At 39.8% G+C, this 24,957-nt stretch overlaps 1 protein-coding gene across 1 annotated transcript in view; it reads left to right on the top strand.

Annotated features, from left to right (window-relative positions):
* The window catches only part of LOC136875024 (hemolymph lipopolysaccharide-binding protein), a 61,585-nt gene that overhangs the window by 12,696 nt on the left and 23,932 nt on the right, over positions 1–24,957 (top strand). Inside the window, exons 3-4 of the mRNA XM_067148743.2 lie at positions 16,925–17,054; positions 19,369–19,647. Of these exons, the coding sequence (XP_067004844.2) occupies positions 16,925–17,054; positions 19,369–19,647 (409 nt within the window). The remainder of the gene's footprint in view (positions 1–16,924; positions 17,055–19,368; positions 19,648–24,957) is intronic.

The raw sequence follows: 24,957 nt of genomic DNA, 5'->3' as shown, positions 1-24,957 counted from the left end.
CAGCCATCTTTAATCTAGAGAGAACAGTGCTGCCCTCTATGTGGTGGCGGAAAATTTCTGTTAGCTGTCATCCGCCATCTTTAATCAAGAGAGCACCGTGCTGCCCTCTATGTGGTGACGGTAAATCCCGCGTGCTCTTGTTTGGAAACAAACTCAGGTGCTTTTTTAACAGCTACCACCCGCCATCTTTAATCAACAGAGCATAGTGCTGCCCTCTATGTGGTGGCGGCAAATTCCACGTGCTCTACAAAGCCACGTGCAGCTGTCATCCGCAATCTTTGAGCACCGTGCTGCCCTCTTTAGCTACTTACCTTTGAAATGTGGTACGTCATCCACCATCTTGCATCGCAAACCTCAGTGCTGCCCGGTGGCGGCAAATTCCACGTGCTCTTGTTTGGAAACAAAGCTACGTGCAGCTGTCATCCGCCATCTTGCATCACAAACCTCAGTGCTACACTCTATGTGGTGGCGGCAAATTCTAAATGCTTTACAAACCTATACCCCTTTTTTCGACAGCTATCATCCGCCATCTTTAATCACCGTGCTGCCCGGTGGCGGTAAATTCTACATGCTTTACAAACCCATGTGCTTTTCTGACAGCTGTCATCCGCCATCTTTAATCACCGTGCTACCCGGTGGAGGAAAATTCCACGTGCTCTACAAATCAACATGCTTTTTTCTGACAGCTGTCATCCGCCATCTTTAATCACCATGCTGCCCTCTTTAGCTACTTACCTTTGACAGCTGTCATCCGCCACCAGAGAGAACAGTGCTGCCCCGGTGGCGGTAAATTCCACGTGCTTTACAAAGCTATGTGCTTTTCTGACAAAAAATTCTGCTCTCGAGATACTTACCGAACTAGACAATACTATACTTACGAATCCGCTCATCACCTTCTTTCTTCTATGAGTAATAAACAAAAACTCTATCTTGCAAATAAGGAGCGGGAGGAAGGTAATACCTAACCTAAAATAAAAGAATATGCCAATTCTACATTATTTATTTACATCTTGTATGTACAAGTTTTATCTCGAATCATTTTACTCTAGCGTACTTCTCGATGCAATTCTTGAATGTACAAGTTTAAACTTGCTGTACTACGCTCTCAGCGTACCTCTCCCGAATTGTGATGTAAGACAGCGTAACGTAAGTACACACCTCTAGAATAATGTTTATGTAAAGTAGTACCTATCAATACTACCATGCCCCCAGGCTAGCGTGTTGGTAGAATTTGGAATGACAAACCGTTTACAATCATCGCTATTAAGGGCTACCTTACTAATTAAATGAGTGTATAACTGGTGCTTCTTGCTTCTAATGACAGACATTTGCTTATGCAAAACAGGTGGATTACTTTTAATGCAATTGTTATAGTTTTCAAAACTTAGCTGATTCTGAACGACATTCTTTTTAACCCCCTTCAATCTCTTTATTTGTAATTCATTTAAGAGTTTTATGCAATATGACTTGGATTTAGTACCTACAAATGAATCGATAATATTCCCAGCACATTCATCTTTCATTTTACCTAGAACCTTTTTGTTCACTAGCGGTAGATGATATTGATTATCTGCAGGATAGTTACTTGTATCAAACCTACCCAAGTCCGGCTTTATATCATTGTAATAGTCATCAGTTTTGATTTGATAAATAAACGAATCGGTATCTGTGTAGAGCAATTGCGCATTATGCGCGTACTTCTTCATCATATAATCGTAATGGAATTCATACATGAGTGTTTTAGCCAATTCAAGTACTGCAAAGCCGACGTAGGTAGGTTTGTCATACTTAACCTTAACACGATTCATCTGTATAATAACTAAATTCTCATGTATGATGGTGCAGCTGTGGAAATTTGGTTTACTTATTAAATAGTTAGCACCATACCTTTTCTTAATATTATCCCAGTTTGTAATCAATTTTACATCAACGCGTTTGTCAACATTTTCCATAGTCTTACCAAACACACTGTTATTCATGAGCTTGTAGAAATCTTTTTCAAACTCGTTAACCGCATTCGTTCTTAAATTATTGTTCAGATCGATATATGGCTTTAGCCACGGTGACTGATTAAATTCTAGTACGCGGTGAATTTTGGATAACTTCAAACCATTCTGCAAACACTGTTTTAAATTTCGGTAATGAATGATATACTTAGATTTATCGCACAAATTAGCAATGAGCATTTTCGTCGTTGATGCAATGTACGGGGGCTTCATATTTTCAGGGCAGAACGGTAGGTCATTATGAGAAGTGTGTAACTCTTTAGGATACTGTAAGTCAACTTCGAGGAAATAGCCTTTATCAGCTTCATCACCTAGGGCGTGTAGCTGTAAAGCATCAATTTCGCACTGCGTCAGCCAGCGGAAACCACTCACCGGTAGATGCTGACTCATCGCCCACCCATACTGATTATTAGCATCGAGGTAAACGATATACCGAGATTCCTGACTGGAATCGAAACTCGGCATGTACTTATTATTAGCCCTCGAATACCGCCCGCTGCACTGACTCAGACCGCCTCGAATTGATGATTTTATGAAGTGCACCATATCGATATCGGTCAGCAGTTCCAAATTCACATGCGTGTGTTTCAACATCGCATCCCAACTTAACCCAGGTGCAGTAAAATACTGACATGGGTCAAGGCTGTAGGTGTTCATGCAAACACAGCGAAAATTTTCAAAAACATCAGCTAACAAAAGTACATCTGTCATTAAATATAAATCGGAGTATTCACCCAGCGTTTGAATGTGGAACTGCTCCCAGATATGTTGTGCATGTAAATAGTCATCATCACTAAGATCTAATGAATTCAGCGAGCTGTAAAAGGATTGTTTCGATGGTAAGGCACGTTCTTCGAGGCGGTCTAAGCAGTCGAGATATTCATAACAAAAAACACCCTTACGCCGAAGTAAATTAAACTGCGCTTCTTCGGGGAAAACGCGTCGAATTTCTGTAAATTGTTCAGGCTGTAAATGACTAGAAAGTTTATCGAGGCTACTCGCCATAAAGCGAAACGAGTCAAGGAATCTCAGTTTTATAGAATGCTCAGCATCTACTTTTACAGACTTTGCAAACGCAATGTACCGCTCTTTATTCTGAGGGATTATATCTACTTTTTCATCTGAAGCTCCAAATTGTGAAATGATGAAATGAGAGTCGTAACCAGATAAGTTATGAAAAATTACAGGGATAAATTTAGGAACTCTATACTTAAGATTACAGCTATAATGAGCGGCACATCTGTAGAAACCAGTTAAATGATCATGATAAAAAACTTTAGGGTCATTTTCGGAAAATTCCCCATCACAAATTCTACACTTTGTAGCACGTTCATGATCATTTAACTGAATTTCGGTGAGTGGCTTCATAGGAATATTACTATTCAGAATACGACCGAGACGAACTGCATCACTTTCAAGTCTTTCTAAAAATACTTTAGCAGCATCATGTCCTCGATACAGCTCTAACTTGTTAAGCGTACTATCGTAACTACACTTGATGTAATACGCGAAGCTATACGGGACATGCATGTGCGTAGTATTAGTGAAAGAGTTGTTAGGATTAGGTGTGCATGTGTTGCATGGCGTGAGGATGGCTTCAAAGTCTGCATAAATCACGAACGGTACCCACATCTGCTTGTGAAAATTTGTAAATTTTAAAACATTATTGCCTGTAGTAGGTATCTCTGTACGTACATGATTGCAGTCATTCTTGGAATGCTTCGTTAACTGATCTTCAGTTCTAAAATACTGCAAGCATCCATCACATAGCCCCTTTTTACACCTTTCTTTGGATAACTGACTACCAACAAGTCTACTCAGATTTTTAATCCAGCAAAAGTGGCTATTCACACTGTTTTCAATATAGAGTAAATTAACATGAGTACTCTTCTTATGACATGTATAATACAGAGGACCTACTACAGACTTTTTCTCTACACCATACACATTAATACTAATGTTATTTAGTTCCTCAAAGCGCTTAATATCCTTTATCTGCACAGGAAATTCTATACTATCCAATTTAGCTGCGTTGAATAGTGTGGATACGATGATGTTCTCTTAGCTACGTCTGATTTCGCAGGATTTAAAGCTGACATCACCGCCCATGCAAAACATGCTTCGTCATTGTTTTGGATGTTTACAACAGCTTCTTTTCGCTGAATCCATGTCGGCAGCTCGATGTACGATGAACCTCGCATGGGATTGTACTTATTGATGTTAACTTCTAGATACATTATTTCAACTAAAGCCCACCCTGATTCCTTTTCCTGAAATTCCTCGCTCTTAGTTGAAATAATGTTAGAGACATCCCTAAGTACATCACCAAAATTAGTCGACTGACTTATGACAAAATTCTTCGTATTAAATGATTTAATGTCCGTTATTTCGGATTCATCCGTGCTTTTAATGTACAAGGCGAAAAGTTCAAAATTAACTTTAAATAAACTATGATTGGATAAAGATTTAGCAAGAAGCTGTTGTACATCCGGTTGAACGCAATTTAAAAATTTTGAAGTGCTCTGAAACTTTTGACTGGTGCGAATTCGGTAACTAGCAATCCTACTTTTGAATGCTGTATTAATTTCCTCGATGTTTGCGTTACTACCACTTCTATACGCATTATTTTTATGTGCATTACTCCGTAAGTGTCCATGAAAATGCGAAGATGGTACATCGTGTTACAGTGCTCGCAGTGAATAGTTTGAAGTCATTTTTCCTAGGTTTTTTACTACTAGTACTTTCTACAGCTACATCAGTAGCTGCACGCTTTTTCCCTACTACTACCTGAGGGCAAGTAGATATTTGATGTACCTCTGCTAAGTGAGCCTCGTATCGCTCTACGTTAGCGAAATACACACTACAAACTTTACATAAAGTAGATGTTATGCTAGGGTGTTTTGATTTCATATGGCGCATGAACTTATCACGCCTTGTAAACGTTACATTACATTCCTCGCAGCAGGGGAACATCTGAAATGAGAACGAGATTAGGTGAAAGTTACGGAAGAAACCAAGTTTCAACGTATAGAGGTTGGACATGGCTGTGAGTTAGGCCTATAGCATGAGTATTGAAGAGAACGACTATTTATCAATAGACTAAAGTTACGATGTTCGGAAGAAACCAATTTTCAGCCCGTTGAGGATAGACATAGCTATGTGCGCGTGTTTGAAATTATACCTCGTCTATAGTATGAGGATTGAAGAGAACAACTATTTATGATTAGCTTAAAGGTACGATGTTTTAGAAGAAACCAATTTTCAGCCTGTTGAGGATAGACATAGCTATGTGTGTGTGTGTGTTTGAAATTATACCACGTCTATAGTATGAGGATTGAAGAGAACAACTATTTATCAATAGCTTAAAGTTACGATGTTTTAGAAGAAACCAAGTTTCAGCTTGTTGAGGGCAGACATAGCTATGTGCACGTGTTTGAAATTATACCACGTCTATAGCGTGAGGATAAAAGAGAACAACTATTTATCAATAGCTTAAAGTTACGATGTTTTAGAAGAAACCAAGTTTCAGCCTGTTGAGGGCAGACATAGCTATGTGCACACCTCGTCTATAGCGTGAGGATTAAAGAGAACAACTATTTATCAATAGACTAAAGTTACGATGTTTTAGAAGAAACCAAGTTTCAGCCCGTTGAGGATAGACATAGCTATGTGCACGTGTTTGAAATTATACCTCGTCTATAGTATGCGGGTTGAAGAGAACAACTATTTATCAGTAGCTTAAAGTTACGATGTTTTAGAAGAAACCAAGTTTCAGCTTGTTGAGGATAGACATAGCTATGTGTGCGTGCTTGAAATTATACCTCGTCTATAGCGTGAGGATTAAAGAGAACAACTATTTATCAATAGACTAAAGTTACGATGTTTTAGAAGAAACCAACTTTCAGCCTGTTGAGGATAGACATAGCTATGTGTGCGTGTTTGAAATTATACCTCGTCTATAGCGTGAGGATTAAAGTGAACAACTATTTATCAATAGACTAAAGTTACGATGTTTTAGAAGAAACCAACTTTCAGCTTGTTGAGGATAGACATAGCTATGTGCACACCTCGTCTATAGCGTGAGGATTAAAGAGAACAACTATTTATCAATAGACTAAAGTTACGATGTTCGGAAGAAACCAAGTTTCAGCTTGTTGAGGGCAGACATAGCTATGTGTGCGTGTTTGAAATTATACCACGTCTATAGCATGAGGATTGAAGAGAACAACTATTTATCAATAGCTTAAAGTTACGATGTTTTAGAAGAAACCAAGTTTCAGCCTGTTGAGGGTAGACATAGCTATGTGCACACCTCGTCTATAGCGTGAGGATTAAAGAGAACAACTATTTATCAATAGACTAAAGTTACGATGTTTTAGAAGAAACCAAGTTTCAGCCCGTTGAGGATAGACATAGCTATGTGCACGTGTTTGAAATTATACCTCGTCTATAGTATGCGGGTTGAAGAGAACAACTATTTATCAATAGCTTACAGTTACGATGTTTTAGAAGAAACCAAGTTTCAGCTTGTTGAGGATAGACATAGCTCTGTGTGCGTGTTTGAAATTATACCTCGTCTATAGCGTGAGGATTAAAGAGAACAACTATTTATCAATAGACTAAAGTTACGATGTTCGGAAGAAACCAAGTTTCAGCTTGTTGAGGTCAGACATAGCTATGTGTGCGTGTTTGAAATTATACCACGTCTATAGCATGAGGATTGAAGAGAACAACTATTTATGATTAGCTTAAAGTTACGATGTTCGGAAGAAACCAATTTTCAGCCTGTTGAGGGCAGACATAGCTATGTGTGCGATTGAAATTATACATCGTCTATAGTATGTGGATTAAAGAGAACAAGTATTTATCAATATCTTAAAGTTACGATGTTTTAGAAGAAATCAAGTTTCAGCCTGTTGAGGGCAGACATAGCTATGTGAGCACCTCGTCTACAGCGTGAGGATTAAAGAGAATAACTATTTATCAATAGACTAAAGTTACGATGTTTTAGAAGAAACCAAGTTTCAACGAATAGAGGTCAGACATACCTTAAAATCTTCGCGCTGCAAACTGTTACTCGGATAAATAAAATGCGTGCGTTCAAGCCTGAAACTCGAATGATAATATTCTGGTCGTACCTAAAAAAAAGAAGAAACATATATGAATGTAGTGTAGGGTGCATCATCTAACCTAGTTATCTTTACAACTCAAAGTTCGAAAACATACCTTTAAAAAAATGCACGTGCTGCAGGCTGTTACTGGGATGAATAAAATTGCGTACTTTCGAACGGTACCTAAAAAAGAACAAACATATATGAATGTAGATGTCTAGCGTAGAAGTTGCTTTGCAAATAAAAAAGTAACTAACAGTTCTACCTTACCTTAAGATAAAGGCTGAAGAATAATATTCACAGCAGACGGGAGATGTGTGTACGTAATAAACGCATACAGAGAACTGTGAGCACTTCGCGCAGACTGCAGCGACTAAATATTCTGCTTGTTACCAAGCGGATGTGATAATCGCTGACAACTGCGGTACAGTCGGTTCGAAGTGTTTATGCAACAAGAGCCCTCCCTGCAGTCCCGCAGGCTGACGTATTCGAACCTCCTGTTGATGCCGAGGTGCCGGAATTTAAGAGTTCGAGCCTTGGAAAGTTAGCGCGCGATCCTCGACTTCTCGAGGGTACATCCGCGGTATTCCTTACCTGTAGGTATCGAGCTAAAGCTAGATCATGTAATGACGATCGCGCGGGCCCCTCACCTAGCATTTACGGCTTCTAGTTCGAACCCGCTATCCCCCGAAGTAGTGAGAATGATTGAAGAGTGTTGAGGGTGATTCATTTGTCGGATGGAGGCGTTAAGCTATGCGCAGGCTTCTTCTAGTCAGGGTACGCGATTCAAATCCTGGCAACTTATGCCGTCGGGAAGGGCATCCGTCTAGATCATGTAATGACGATCGCGCAGGTCCCTCGCCTAACATTTACGGCTTCCAGTTCGAACCCGCTATCTTCCGAAGTAGCGAGAATGATTGAAGAGTGTTTGAGGGTGATTCATTTGTTGGATGGAGGCGTTAAGCTGTGCGCAGGCTTCTTCGGTAGGAGTAGGCTATGTCGGGATATCGATTTAAAATCCTAGTCAGGAGGGGCAACCGGTCGTATAAAACTATGGTGTGAGGCGGGGTGTGCAGAAAAGCTAGCAATAAGTAAGGGCTGTTGATGGGGACGTTAAACCTTGTGCAGACTCCTTCGAAAAGGATTTTTTGAGTACAAGACGTTGAGGGTGATTCATTTATCGGATGGAGGCAATAAGCCTTGTGCAGACTTCTTCGGTAGGAGTAGGCTATGTTGTAATGTTCGGAAGAAACCAAGTTTCAGCCTACTGAGGTCGGACATTGTCGTGAGGGGTTTGAGTTCAGCTCGAGAAACTGCTAATAATTTTAATGCGAACTGTACGCGTGTAGCGGACTCTGTACCCTGCTGAGGCAAACACATTCCAGCGAGGAGCTAGCGAGCCGGATGCAGCTTGCGTGCGTGCGTGCGTGTGTGTAGGCATGCTATCCCAGAATATTTTTTCCTCGTTCTAGGGTCTGTTACCCTTCCTGATGTAACAAGACTAGGATTTATTTTTTAGACTGCACTTGGCTAGAAATAGCTACATGAAATATCGCAAGAATTTGTTGAGTTGCCCTTCCTGATGCAAAACTGGGAGTATCTAGCCTCTTACACTATGGTTTTCAACCGGTTGCCCTTCCTGACGTCAAAGAACTCGGATTAAGAATCTGTCGAGAATCGGGGGTTTTACAGCTAGCTTAGATTTTAAATCACGAACTATTGTTTTACTGCTGGATGCCCTTCCTGACTAAGATTTTAAATTGCAAGAATTTGTTGAGTTGCCCTTCCTGACGCAAAACTAGCAGTATCTAGCCTCTTACATCATACACTATTGTTTTCGACTGGTTGCCCTTCCTGACAACTCGGATTAAGAATCTGTCGAGTATCGGGGGATTTACACCTAGATGTACTTCTTAGATTGTAAATCACGAACTATTGTTTCACAGCCGGATGCCCTTCCTGACTAAGATTTTTAAATCGCAAGAATTTGTTGAGTTGCCCTTCCTGATGCAAAACTGGGAGTATCTAGCCTCTTACATCATACACTATAGTTTTCGACCGGTTGCCCTTCCTGACGCTGAAAGACCAGGATTTAGCCAGTTACCCTTCCTGATGTAACAAGACTAGGACTGCACTTGGCTAGAAATAGCCACACGAAATTATTATATAGAAAGAGAATTGCTGGCCTGATGACAGCTGTCAGAAAAGCATATAAGTTTGTAAAGCACGTGGAATTTACCGCCACCGGGGCAGCACTGTTCTCTCTGGATTAAAAGCTTTGTTTCCAAACAAGAGCACGTGGAATTTGCCGCCACCGGGTAGCACGGTGATTAAAGATGGCGGATGACAGCTGCACATAGGTTTGTAAAGCATGTGGAATTTGCCGCCACCGGGCAGCACGGTGATTAAAGATGGCGGATGATATCTGTCAAAAAAAGGGGGGCATAGGTTTGTAAAGCATTTAGAATTTGCCGCCACCACATAGAGTGTAGCACTGAGGTTTGTGATGCAAGATGGCGGATGACAGCTGCACGTAGCTTTGTTTCCAAACAAGAGCACGTGGAATTTGCCGCCACCGGGCAGCACTGAGGTTTGCGATGCAAGATAGTGGATGACGTACCACATTTCAAAGGTAAGTAGCTAAAGAGGGCAGTACGGTGCTCAAAGATGGCGGATGACAGCTGCACGTGGCTTTGTAGAGCACGTGGAATTTGCCGCCACCACATAGAGGGCAGCACTATGCTCTGTTGATTAAAGATGGCGGGTGGTAGCTGTTAAAAAAGCACGTGAGTTTGTTTCCAAACAAGAGCACGCGGGATTTACCGTTACCACATGGAGGGCAGCACGGTGCTCTCTTGATTAAAGATGGCGGATGACAGCTAACAGAAATTTTCCGCCACCACATAGAGGGCAGCACTGTTCTCTCTAGATTAAAGATGGCTGGATGACAGCTGTCAAAAAAGCACATGGCTTTGTTTCCAAACAAGAGCACGTGGAATTTGCCGCCACCACATAGAGGGTAGCACTGTTCTCTCTGGATTAAAGATGGCGGATGACAGCTGTCAGAAAAGCATATAGGTTTGTAAAGCATGTGGAATTTACCGCCACCACATTTCAAAGGTAAGTAGCTAAAGAGGGCAGCACGGTGATTAAAGATGGCTGCTGTCAAAAAAAGGCATGTTGATTTGTAAAGCACGTGGAATTTGCCGCCACCACATAGATTGCAGCACTGTTCTCTCTGGATTAAAGATGGCGGATGACAGCTGTGACGTACCACATTTCAAAGGTAAGTAGCTAAATAGGGCAGCACGGTGCTCAAAGATGGTGGATGACTGCTGCACGTAGCTTTGTTTCCAAACAAGAGCACGTGGAATTTGCCGTCACCAGGCAGCACTGAGGTTTCGGATGCAAGATGGCGGATGACAGCTGTCAAAGGTAAGTAGCTAAAGAGGGCAGAACGGTGCTCAAAGATGGCGGATGACAGCTGTCAAAAAAGCACGTGGATTTGTTTATCTCGAGCTAGTGAGGTTAAGTTGGTAGCACTAAGGTTTAGGCCCGTCAAGATGGCAGTACTGAGGTTAGCGATGCGTTGTTGTCGATGACAGCTGTCAAAACGCACGTGGCTTTGTTTACAAATCTGTCAAAATGCACGTGGCTGTCGAAAAACACGTGGCTTTGTTTACCTCACATTAGTTAGGTTAAGTTGGCACTACTGAGGTTTAGGCCCGTCAAGATGGCAGTACTGAGGTTAGCGATGCGTTGTTGTCCGTCAAAAAGCACGTGGCTGTCAAAAAACACGTGGGTTTGTTTACCTCATGCTAGTTAGGTTAAGTTGCCACTAGTGAGGTTTAGGCCCGGCAAGATGGCAGCAGTGAGGTAAGCGATGCGTTGTTGTCGATGACAGCTGTCAAAAAGCACGTGGCTTTGTTTACAAATTCAAATCTCCCGCCAAAATTCAAATTTCCCGCCAAAATTCAAATTTCCCGCCAGAATTCAAATTTCCCGCGCCGCGGGCGGAGGAGGAGGCCGCCGAATCCCTGCATTATACTACTCACCGCATCTCAAATCCGTTTTACTAATTCACAGAGAAGACTCCATTATTACATGTTATTTAATTCTTCATGCATATCTCTATAATTCGCAAAATACCTCGGTCTGGGACATCTTTAATGATCAACTATTATCATACAGGATTTATAATACCTCAACCACCCTGAAGCGAACATACAGTTTATATTCAAACTACTATAAAAATCTTTACCAGATAATAACATTACGAATAAATTATAAATTTAGCTAAATCGCTATTCTTCCCAAATACGTGCTTCATATACACTACGAATTTGAGGGGATCTATATAATAATTCGTGCATATAGACCTGCTAAATATCAATGATTATTTTTAAATCATATTAAAATCTTAACTAAAATAATAAATCTTTCCCAGTCACACACGTATGGTGTTCCCTACATTTTTAATGATTAATTATACATTTTTAATATTTACAAAATAAAAACTGCTACTGGCATGCAAATCTCGTGGTTTATATATTCAAATATGTACTTATCACATGATGCGTATGGTTTGCCGTCATCTCGAGGCACATCATAGGTTTTTATTCCTTCATGATGAGCGGTCTTCTCTCTGATAGTCCTTGGTTCCTCTCCATACTACCACGATCCAAGTCACGAACTGTGGTCTTCTTAGTTGAGTCTCTGGACATTCCCTGTAGAAATGACTGCAGGCACTCAGGCGCGACTCTAGTAGGCTCCAAATCTTGGGTTCGATGATCACTCACGAACATAAGGCAAAATGGGAAAATTAGTTATTGAACACTGTTTATGTACTTTCGGAAGGGACCTCCTGCTGGCACGATGCACTGATAATTTTAAATAGATCAATGCAAATAGTGGCAAGTTTGTGGAAATCACGGTTCATTTCCCATTAATCACACAGTCTATCACCACGTGTGTCCATGGAGTACGCAAACGCTAAAATTTGTCAGGAACAGTTATTTCATTGTATTGAATGTCACTTACTCGTAAAATGCTTTGGATCGGTTATTACTGATGATTGCACATAATTAACTGTCTCACTACCTCTAAACCATCTGACGCGTTTGCCCTTTCATTGGTGATTGCACCATGAGCTGCAACTGACTCTGGTTAACAATTAAATGTTAAATATCAAAATACGGCTTCTATTCCCCAATAATGCATATTATCTGGTACCACACGGCTTATCCCGCGATATCTTTCATCGCACTGATGTGTTTTTCTTCTATGACACAACTCTTCATAAACTGATATCCAAGTTCACTCCTAACGTGTTAATACCGCAGCTACACAAATGACAATGAGATACTGTATCTAGGTCCTGGCTCTACTTATAGCCTCCGGACAAAATGGTCAGGGGGAGGTGAATTATTCCCCTGTTAAAAATGAAGGTCCGGTAATCGGAGTCTTTCATCGACGTGATAACAATCAAAATATAGCTTGTGACCTCTACTTTTTACTGGTCGCATATAAAACTAAAGCGATCAGTGGGTCATTCACAATCTGAAAAGCGTCCTTTTAGAAGATCACGCGTCATGGTTCATCACGCAAGATCTCCCACTGTTTTCCACACGTTGTCAGATTTCAGCAGTCGTCTTTACTCTGCGTACTGCTATATGACAAGCGTCATTACCGATCCACTATTCAAGTATCGCATTTATATGCATCAACAATTAGCATTAAATGCATCGGTTCGAATGAGACCTGACTCATAATTTTCCAAAAATTATTTCAGATGAAGGTGTTCTTATTCTTCATCTTTTTAGTAATTTATAGTGAAGTGGCACCAGTGAATGCGGTGTTGAATTAGTAAAGGACATTTATTTCTCAGGGGTTAACACACCTTAACTCAGCCCACTCTCCGACAACCTACATCTCACGCGTAGCGTCATCTCCCCTTCTCGCTTCCTCGGAAAGAGCGCGATTTCAAGGTTCAGCGGTACTGCGCTATCCTTTTCTCGTTACAGCGCAGGAAACTGCTCCCTTCGGGCTGGGGTATCGCAAATCACACCCCGGTTCGGCATGTAGACTGCTAATTACTACATTATATGTCACAGAATGTTGCGGAAAACGGCATATATAATTGACTAGACCTCCCAACATGCCTATGGCATGGTGATGAACGGTTACAATAAGATATGATAAGAAAAGGTAATACATATCTCCCATAATCTCTGAAACGAGAGATCCGGGAGAGGGTATTGTTTATTCCAATCGTCTTTCATTTTAATCTTCAAAACATTTCTTAACAGACAAAGTAGTGGTCCCGTACGAAAAATGTAAAAGTAAGCATTTTCTTCAATTGTACCGTAAGTTGAAGGGCTATTGGGCCAGGAAAAGTTTCAAAACTAAATAAAATCGGAAAACACTTCTGGCCTAAATGCAGTTCTGGAAAAAAAAAGCCAAGATCGCTTGTTGCTTTACCCGTTTCCTCTTTGATTCAAATCCTAACCAAACTTACTTACTTACAAATTTCTCCGTATAATGTGATTGTTGGTTCAATTTCCTCAATTTTTATTTTTATATTTTTGAAAAATATCAATACCGACTGTAGTTGGAAGGTCTTAATGTTTTAACTCTACATAGACTCACATTAGCGCTCGTAGTGGTGCTTAAATGAAACAATGCATTAACTCACATTAGCGCTTGTAGTGGTGATTAAGAGAAACAATGCATTGACTCACTTTAGCCCTCGTAGTTGTAGAAAAAGGCAAAATGTTGATCTAAGCAACCGGATAACGATGATTAAGATCAGGATTGTACTTTTTAGGAATAAATTAAGAATATATTCTCATAATTTATTATATTTAATTTACCTAAAATTCGTAACTCATATCCATAGGATGTTCTCAGCTCTGAGATGCTTGCCTCAATTGTGGATTTTAGATACATGAGTATAACAAAGTTGATGTCATATAGCATAGTTAGAAAACTCAAAGGAAGTACAAATAAAAATATGACCGGAAGGCGTCGGTAACCAAACTTGAATTTAAATGATTAATAAGTTGGACAGTGATGGAATAGGCTCAAATGAATGTTAGAGATATTATGGTAAGAGTTGGAACTTAAACAAAGAAATACATAAAACCGTACTTCTCCGACGTGCTATAGAGGTCTGTAGGATGCCCAGGAACCGCGACCTCCCAAAGTGAGGGCCACAAGTGTAGTCACCCTCAGTTCCTGTATACTGCTTCCGACATCTGAAATGAATATTAATATCATATTATCGAAACATGCTATTTAAATAGGATACGACGGTACATTATTTATACGCTACAACTATAATCTACTGATCTCATAATTCTAGACTTCAACAATGTTATATTCTCTAGGTTTTCTTAGGCACAATGACGTCACTAACTAGCCTGTATTAAATCTTACCTCCATCAGAGAACTTCTTCACTTACCCTTAATAATGTTGAATATTTTGCAATTCTTCCCGGGTGCATACACTCTCTGTTCAATAACTTTACAACCGTATACAGCTGAGTTTCATCGTCAATTTTCACCGAGCGAGTTGGCCGTGCGTTTAGGGGCGCGCAGCTGTGAGCTTGCGTTCGGGAGATAGTGGGTTCGAACCACAGCTCGTCGTCGCCATAAAACATACCTGTGTGAGTGCGACGTACAACCAACTGTAAAATAAAAGCGTTATCAATTTTCCTCCTATCCTCCTTATCCGTAAATTTCTCTCTTATTTCGTCTGTCTCTAAGCAGTCTTTTATAAGACGTACTCATTCCATTTGTTTAGACCGTAATAAATATGTAATATCATCCCTATTTTCTCTCTATAATTTAAATTTGTGGCTCCCATTAACCACCATATTATTCCTCTTATTTCCCTTTTTGTTATGTTACATATCCACGTTATTTCTCATTCTTACAAGTACGCTGCACATTTCTCCCGGTGATTGTGTAGCAGCATGCTGCTTTTCAATATGCTTAACTCTTAGAACTACTTTTCTTTACAAATTCGTTGGCATTCTCTATAGTCCCTTTCCCAATAATATACCATTCCTACACATTGCAGAACATTACGTACCCCATCCACACAATAATCTTCATTTTGATATTTCATTTGGTGTTGGATGGCTATATTTAATATTTCGCCACCTGATTCCAACTACAGTCTTAACGAACGCTTAATTATCTTTTCAAGAAAACCTATCTGAATATTTATGTCTCTACACATACATAATTGGCTGTACAACTGGGTAATCCAATACATTAGCAAATTTATTTGTGATTACCTCAAGTGCAAAAAAAAAAAAAAAAATTCTACTCCGCCGACATCTGCTCCGAACAACTACATTAAATACATTTTTAGTCCCTGTAATCAGTGTTCGGCGACTTTTAGTCCAACATCGTAATAGCTGACAATGCACTCGTACGATTCAGTTTTGCTCTTGAATGTGGTAAAAGTGAGGTCTCCGTTAACTACATCGTCCACTGTTTTTGGCTTCTGTGCAGCATCCTCGATTAAACAAGGGACAATTATTACCTGACCGGACAGGTAACACCTGTCGCCCAAAATCATAATTTTTGGTGAAGGTGCTTTGACACTCTGTTGTCCCTATTCCTTTACATAACGCTGATCTGGTATGACGGTACATGTCAAAGACGTCCAACATCCTTCTATTATTTGATGTGTGGTTATTAATTAGCTCCTTGTTCTTTTGTTTAGCGAGAAGCAAACTCGGCCTATTCTGGCGCCCCACGTCGTATGACAAGATGTAAGGTTAAATTATAAACAAGTTTTCCTCTTATTTAGATTGATGCCTGTAATTATAGACCTGATAATATATACCTTGAGCTTTTGGCGTACCGAGAAACAAGATGAAATTCTTTACGTTTCGCTGGAAAATTTGCTTCGCGTGTTTAGAAATTATCTCCCCTCTTATCGAGGAAGGCTTCTCTAATGAAATAGTTTTGAATTTATGAACACTTTACCGTTGGTTAGCAACGCGATATTCTACTGAAAAAGCGGAGCAACGTTATGTGCGAAACGTAGATTATTTCAACTTGTTTCTTGACACGCTAAAAGCGCAAAAGCTATATTATGCGCTGTGAGAAAAATAATTGTAGAAGTCAACACAAGATTGAATTCAAAACGTGTCAAATTGCTTTTTTCCCTAATAAATACTTCGTTACTAGGAAAACGTTGAACGAAAACTTCTTTAAAAAATTCATAGCCAGAATATTCTTTAAAATGGTAATTTGTATTTACAAATCGGTGTGAGTATCGTCCAAGTTCCTTAAGTGTGAGTGTGTAAGGCATCATTGGCATGTAAATCTATTGCCAAATGATCCCACACACAGAAACAGACATTTATGAAAGAGGTGTATGACTGACAAGGTGATCCTGAAATCATTCTATATTCTAATGAGACTTTTCCAAAAATATGATTTTATCGATACACTCAACGTCTGATACAGAGCTCTGGAAAACATAATCTGTTCGGGGACGAAATCATTCTATGATCATATTATATGTCAGTTCGCGACGTGTAAGCTCAGCTCATTTGAGACCTTATAATTCACTTTGAGAAGTAGTAGCAACCGCCAGTGGCAATTTCCTGGTTTTGCTCCATTATCAACTGTGTGAAGATAGTTGTTCTCAACATCTCATTTTATGTTGTATGCTGAAAGGCAATGTTGATCCCAACTCTACTTTAGCCTATCTTTGAAACTATTACCAAGGCATTTGCAACATTGACATTATGTATTTAAGTGATATCTGTTACCATATTTCAGGTCGATTTGCAAAAGGATTCTGAACTAAATAAATGGGGCAATACAACTACAGACGTTGACATGGATGTGGCTCACACTTTTCTACAATGTGGTGGCAAGGAACGGATTATTCTGACCACCATGGCTACAAGTAAGTCACTTATTGACTACGTAAAAGGCACTGTGGAATTTGGCTGGATATGGGGGAAAATATCAAATAGTGAAATCCATACATCTGACTATTAATTAAATTAATTTGAATAACTGAAATTTCCTGGAAATCGGTTTTGGGGAAGAATTATGTAACTAGTTGAAATCAAATATACTCAGTTTTAATGTCTAGTATTGAACTCACTTAGTAAATAGTCAAAAATAGGTGATGTGGTAATATTTTAATATTATAGTACTCCTCTCAGAATATAAATGTTTTGGTGTTTGTGTATAGGACACTTTCAATATCATAGACTATTTAATCTCAAAACACGCAGGTAAGGCTTAAATAAGTTGAGTATCCCAGGAATGATCATTTTATGAGATTAAAATCAGAATTGAAATGAATCACCAGGAAATTGAGTTTAAGCGAAGAAGTCTACTAAGGAATACATGTTGGCGAAAGTAGTTTCTTTACGTTATCTGAATTTTATTGAAAAACTGAGTGTATGTATAGGCACTTTAAGGCAAAACCTGGAGACCCGAAGAACATATCGGGAATAATTAATGAGCAAAGGGAGTGTATATGTGAGGATTGACGGAAGGAAGAGTTGTTTATGACGTAATAATAATTCGGGGATATAAGTTCGCGCGATGTTCCACAGTAATCAGAATATAGAAAGACCCTGTTAGATGTATAGGCACATAACCATTTACAAGACTAATGTCGTCATAGGGAATTGCTTGCGATCTGTCAAAGATCCTGTTCTTTTAAACTGTGCTGGAATATGTAAATATGATCCATTTCTCCTGTGGAACGGTTTTGTGATGGCCAAACATGTAGGAAGGTAGCAACGAGTTTTAAAGAACATCGCAGGCACTTACGTCTTTGCCAGCCAGAGAAGTCTGTCATGCGTAATGACCATCAAATAATCATTGATGCAACTTCTGTCATTTATAAAGCGATACATGCTATACCTGAATCATTCGTGATGCGATAGAAATTGCTAAATACACGAATAATTTTAAGATAAGTGACAGCTATATACTGAGTAGATTATGGTTACCCTCCCTAGTTAACCCGTCAACGTCCTTCTCTATGACTCTGGAGGCCATGGAATGAACTATATTTCTAACAGGGTATCTCTATCCTGAGTCTGGTTACTATGAGGTGGCATTTGCCAATATATTATTTGTTATTGCACGGAAGACGATCCTGGTTGCAGGATCGAAACGCGTCAGCAGATTATTAACAATAGGTGACCTAATATCCCCACATTATTATTATGCCATTTAGTGGTCGTGAAAGTACACGTATGCAGATTTGTTTAGTATGCATTGGACTGAACAGCTAGACTGTGACACTGAGCTCGACCGGTCCACCTTAAATAAAGAGTGTGGCTCGACGTGATATTTATCTAAAATGAAAATTCCTGGAATCCTCTCGATTTCGAAGGATCTGGGTTAACCTTCTCCGTCATTCTCGCACCTCCGGGCGGACTCCAGTGTGAGGACCCAGCGGTGACAGAGAAAATATGCCCTTGCACTCCTCACTCGTTCCGAACTGGTTGCTTGCGTGTGCCAGCTGGTAGGGTCATTGCCTCAATGACAACGACAGCACGGGATGGGCGACCTCCTCGCTTCCGGGCAATAATGGTGGACACTGTCAGGGTATAATGTGTGGTCGGGATTTGGAGTATCCACATAATCAAAATTATTTCTCTAACCAGTCTTTCTTTCTAGGTGGTGTATTCTGCATGTATATTTCACATGAATAAAAGTTACTAACATTATTCAAACACAAACTGTTGGAGCAACATTAAATTGATGAAATTGCTCTACATTCTGTATAGCTTTGAATCTTGATAGGAATTAGTTTGTATTATTGTTTAACGTCATGAATAGTGCATTGTACTTACGTCTTTGCCAGCCAGAGAAGTCTGTCATGCGTAATGACCATCAAATCATAATTGATGCAACTTCTGTCATTTATAAAGCGATACATGCTATACCTGAATCATACGATTTGTGGGTTTTGTTACTTATTGATCTGCTTCTACATTGAGAACATATTTACTGAAGAAATGGTTTCTTTAAACATTCTAATGAATTAACTGCATAATGAAAATGAATACAAAATATAAGAGACTACTCAAGTTCATGCTACATTTCCCTGAATTATACATATACTTGCAAAATTATTAATTTATTTTTGGAAATGTGATTACAAAGCCCTAGGAGAGATGACAATGACAAGAGCAATTGATACCGTCGCATTCGTATGGCCTAATTTACAAATTTTCTTCTATGTTTAGCAACGGAGTTAAAATCATCAGTACCCAGAGACGATTACGAACTGTTCCCTGGACTTGGGTTCTACAAGCTGCATACAAACGGCGAAAACTGGCAAACTGCTCGTTCCATTTGTGCTCAAGAAGGTGGGCACCTCATAGTCATCAACTCAGATGCTGAGGCAGAGGTAGTGAAGAAATTCTTCTCCAGGAAGACCAAGTTTACAGGAACCACCGATAATAATTATATATTTGTTGGTGTACACGACTCCTTGAAAGAAGGACAATACATGGCTGTTACAGGTTAGTGATCCATCATAAATAAAATACTTTAGGATGGGTGAGGTACATAAATTTTACATCTTCCAACGTGTTTTTTAAATGCTTTAAGCAATAATACCCCCAGTGTGTGGGGGACGCAGATGAAGAATGAACCCACGGCATCCCCCTGGGTATCGTAACAGGAGACTTAAAATGGAGGCTTCCGGTGGTTTTCACTTGGCAGCGTGGGTTGTCGACCACGGGGCCCTTAGCTGCGTCCTGACATGTCTTCCATTTACTTGTGCCAGGCACATCATTTTCATCTGTACTCTCTTACCACTGTTGGTCAACTATTGTTCTTTTCCGACCCCGACGGTATTAGAGCATTCGAGGCCTAGGGAGTGTTTCATTTTCACGCCCTTCGTGGCCCTTGACTTTCTTTGTCCGGTGCGTCATTTTTCGAATTGTCGGATGCCTTCCTTTCCTCTCTCTCTCTCTCTGAATCCTTGTGGGTGACGGACGCAGATGTATACCCTGCCTGTCGTAGGAGGCGATTAAAAGTAGTGATCAAGGGATGATTGAATTAAAACCATGAGACTACCTGTGATTTGTACCATCTCACGATGAACATCATGGGTCGCCTGCACTTGCGAGTAGTACCGCTACATTAGGTACACAATAGGTTTGCGATTACTAACAACAGTGGGTGATTCACTATGGGTTTACAGTAGCCGTGATTAACACCATTATGTGAGAAACAACACGGACCAAGGCGTTGTCTGTGATTAGTACCACTATATGAGCAACACCGTGGGTCTGCTTTGCCCGTGATTAGTATTCCTTCTGTGAGGAACACCATGGGATAGTTAGGGCCCCTGTGATTAGTACAGCTATGTGAGGAGCACCGTGGTTTGGCGTTGCCTGTAAGTGGCGCCATTATGTGAGAAATAGCACAGGTCTGCATGTCTGTGTGCATTAAATTACCTGTGAATAGTACCACGTTGTATGGAACACCGTGAATCTACGTTACTTGTGAATAGTACCACTACCTGAGATAAGTACCATGATGAGAGGCCGTTGACCTGAATTTTGGCCCCGTTATAGGACAAGTATCATCGATTCAGGATTGTGATTCTGAAGTAGCCTCTTGGTCATTATATACTATTATCTTTATGTGGTGCGTTGTGGGTCGGATCCACGGATTGTTTTACGTTCATAATTATTGCTCATCGTCCTCTTCTTAAATTCTGGCCATTGTATTGAATTTGGAATTATTTTTAACTTTCAGTATTGTGAGATGGATCTGCTTATTATTTTAAATTCATCCATTCATTCCTCATTATTACGTTTTTGAATTCTGGTCGGTGGATGAATTTTGGATTTTTAAATTGTCATTACATTTCGTACCACTAGGAGGCGATGTCCTAGGTGTAGGCCCCTTTAAACTACAAGCATCATCATCGTCATATATACTGTAAGCTATAGTTGATACATGCAGAGGAAGGGAATATTGAACATCTTCATACCTGATATGGATGAATAAATGCACTTCTCTCCCAATCGCTGATAACCACCAACTCGGGGACAGTATTCGTTGATTGTAAATATAAGCATTACATAGAGTTATTTCCTATCAGCGCAACGGGTACCAAGCCCGTCTTCATTCCATCACAGTCAAGCGGCCGATCACTAATGGCGGATAACTCTACACTATAGAAGGAAGCAGATCAACAAAATGGCCAGGGGCTCCGATTGGTCGGAGGCAGAGCCTCGTAGACAGACGGACGGATGAAGATAGCAGCACACGGTAGTAACAGAGCATGTCTTAAGAATAAGAGCTTAGTAGCGAGCGCTAGGCGCGGGGAATACATGAATTAATTAAGATATAGAAGAACTTAGAATATTGATTGGGGAAAAGACGGGTTGGGAATAAATTATAATAGGACACCGATCTCAATGGCAGCTAGGCGTAAACTAAAATGTTAGAGGAGAAGGCAAATAATCACGATGCAACTATGCCAGCCTCCCTCCCCGAAGCACAACATGTCCACATTCATATTCACAGTACGGTGGTATCGATGCAAAATAACTTTTCAATATAGTACAAACTAAAACGACCACTAGTACTATGTTCAACACCCGAAGCCTCCAGGTGTAGAATTACCACCTTATAGAAAGCACTTAAGACCTCTTACAACTTTAAATCATGTCATGTGATAATTTTCATATTAAACACAGTCAGGAGTTCGTCAAGTTTCCATCCCTATTACAATTTTCACATATTACATTTTTATTTTTTACACACACCTATTTTCTTTAGAAACTGCAACATCACGGAGCACACTTGTTTCCAAGAAGTTTGGAGTACCAAGTCTAATTCAAATCACATCTTCAAATTTATTTAGTTCCCAAAATGGTTACCCAGATTGGTTTTTATTAAAATACACACCCACATATTCACTCGCAGTGTTTATTTTTAATTTAAAAGTTTCTGAAAGTTTATACGCAACACGTCATCAGTAGTTCCTTACCCAAATCCCTTTACTTTATAAATAATCTCGACAGTAAATTCAACATTTAAATATTAAAATAAAAATTGCAGTTGAAGTACTAGTTATCGGGTTTCAAATGCCAAGAAATACAGCATATTATGTCCTTTCGATAATTAAATCAACAACACCCGAAAAATCAAGAACACAAAAGTGCCAAAAGGGAGAGGAGATAAAAAGATATGTTTGTTGAATGCAAGGAATCCCAAAGTCCAAACATAGATCAAACCCTAATTTAGAGATACTCTCAATAGACTCATGACTAGAGCACACGACCAACTTAAATAACAACAGAAAAAAGGATAAGCAATACAGCCGAGAACAAAGCCAAGTACCAGGTTTAGTTCCTTTCCCCTTTTCTTTACAACAATCATATACACAGGAGTACCATACACTGTAGATAGGCAATGCAATAATAGAGTTTACTCTCAATACACTAGAGCAGACCACAAAATCGGGTGCAAACAACATGTTATCAGAGGATATCATAATATCAACACTGACCTTGATATAATAGATAAAACTTATTTAACAGTTCATAACTACAGCGATGAATATGAAGTAAGGAGAGAATACCTGGCAAGGATTCCCCTAAATGCAGAGAAATGTAAGCAAAGAGTCAAATTTGCATGTTCCTACAATAAGCTCCCAACACACTGCCATATGAATACTATTTTACTTAAGATGAACACAAGAGGGCACATCACAAGCTAAAATATTTTACACAAACTGGAAGAAGGTAACCAAAGTTAGGACTACCAAATTTACAACTAAATAGGAGCAGAACTACAAACTAGTGAGATTACTGGTTTTTAAACTTTCCAATATTCTACCAGGATCGTTCAACAAATATTTAATTTAGTCTGGTTGACCTTCCCATATGCATAATTAAATGGATAACCTAGTAGAAAATTAGAAGCAATAGATTAGAAACACTCCAAGGTGATAAGGTTAACAATGAAAAGATCCAAGGCTTAAGGATAGTAGTTATTCCAAGCAAGGGTAAAATTGACAGATACGGTTGGAAACCACTAAAAGTATCAGATGGTGGATGCGCATGAAGCTTCTCATCAACAACAGAACTATCAGAAACACCAAGCCAAGATTCATACAGGCATGGAAAACAATAAACTCACTATAACACCTCCATTAACACTTTAGGAATAACAGGGCAGAACATGGTATAAGAGAAACTCAGGAGGGTTAACCAATCTGAAGTCACGTAACCCACTCACTAACTTCACAGAATTACCAAAAATAAATCTTCCAGACGGCACAACTGGTTAAATAAAAAGGCGATACAATACACCTCAAACCAGATGACCAGAACGTTAGGAGCTATGACCTACACAACATAACCAACACGTTGTCCTTCAGGACCTCCCCAAAATCCGCTCTAGAAATTAGTGGCATCCAGGATAAACCCTGGCGCTCCACACCTAACGGGTGCCTCCTCCTATCCCACAGGAGACAAAGTAAATAAAATACAATGTATAAGTAGTAGATCATGAGGCATGACGATAGAAAACGCTCAATAGAAAAATGAAGAAGGAAGGAACACCACCTAAAAATCCCATAATCTATTCCCAGGGTAACTTCAGTACCGCTTGGGAAACGTAGACATTCCAGACGGCAAAACCGATTGAATAAAAAAGGCGATACAATACACCTCAAACCAGATGGCCAGCAGAAAGTTAAGAGCAATGACCCACACAACATAACCCACAGGTTGTCCGTCAGGACCTCCCAAAAATCCGCTCTAGAAATTAGTGGCATCCAGGATAAACCCTGGTGCTCCACACCTAACAGTTGCCTCCTCCTATCCCACAGGAGACAAGGTAAATAAAACACAATGTATAAGTAGTAGATCATGAGGCATGACGATAGAAAACGCTCAACAGAAAAATGAAGAAGGAAGGAACACCACCTAAAAATCCCATAATCAATTCGCAGGGTAACTTCAGTACCTCTCGGGAAATAATAGATAATCCAATACTTATCTGACATTACTACCCAACGGTATGATTACAAATCGACAATAACAACAGATACTAAAAGTGCCACTGAGGAAAAAAGCCATAGACTGGCAGGTAGACTTTAACTGTACTTTTATAGCACATTAAAATAAATTCATGATGACATCGGAAAAACAGGTTATGTAGGTAAACAACAAAGGTGACCAAACGAGAACACCCAAGGAACCAGCTATTTATATGCAGCGCGAAAATGTAATTCCACAAGAGTTGCGTGCACAAGTAAATGAATAATAGCCAAATCCACTGGGGCACGGAGGAAATCACCAAAGTAATCCGCACCGCAACCAAAGTTCCTTGACCACCCAATGAACACAATACAACCACAAAAAGCCATAATGACTACCGCGAGTCACGTGTCAGCCTGCAAGGGATAAAAGGATCACAACATCCTCAACAACATGCCATGAAGCCATTATTCCACCCCAAGTTAAAAAGCAAGTCCGCGGTACCATAACAGCATCACCAAACACAGGACCAGAACCATACTTTCACGGTTTAAAAGGAGATGCACTCCTCAGGTTAAGGATCCTTCTTGCAAAACGCAACACCACAATAACAGGTAGATAACTTAGGACTTTCCTTTCCTCACATGCAACTCACAACTCAAATGGAAGACCGCAATACAAAAATAGGTTATGAATTTAGAAACGATAAACCCTGCGAATAATTGTTACAGAGGAGCTAGAACAAAATACCACGTGATACCAATTAATACCATAATGGATAATACTATTACCAACCTGCACCATATATGGATAATAAAATTA

This window comes from Anabrus simplex, chromosome 5 (assembly GCF_040414725.1).
Source record: "Anabrus simplex isolate iqAnaSimp1 chromosome 5, ASM4041472v1, whole genome shotgun sequence".
Lineage (NCBI taxonomy): Eukaryota > Metazoa > Arthropoda > Insecta > Orthoptera > Tettigoniidae > Anabrus > Anabrus simplex.
The sequence above is the reverse complement of the archived record's forward strand: the minus strand, read 5'-3'. Positions and strand labels throughout refer to the sequence as shown.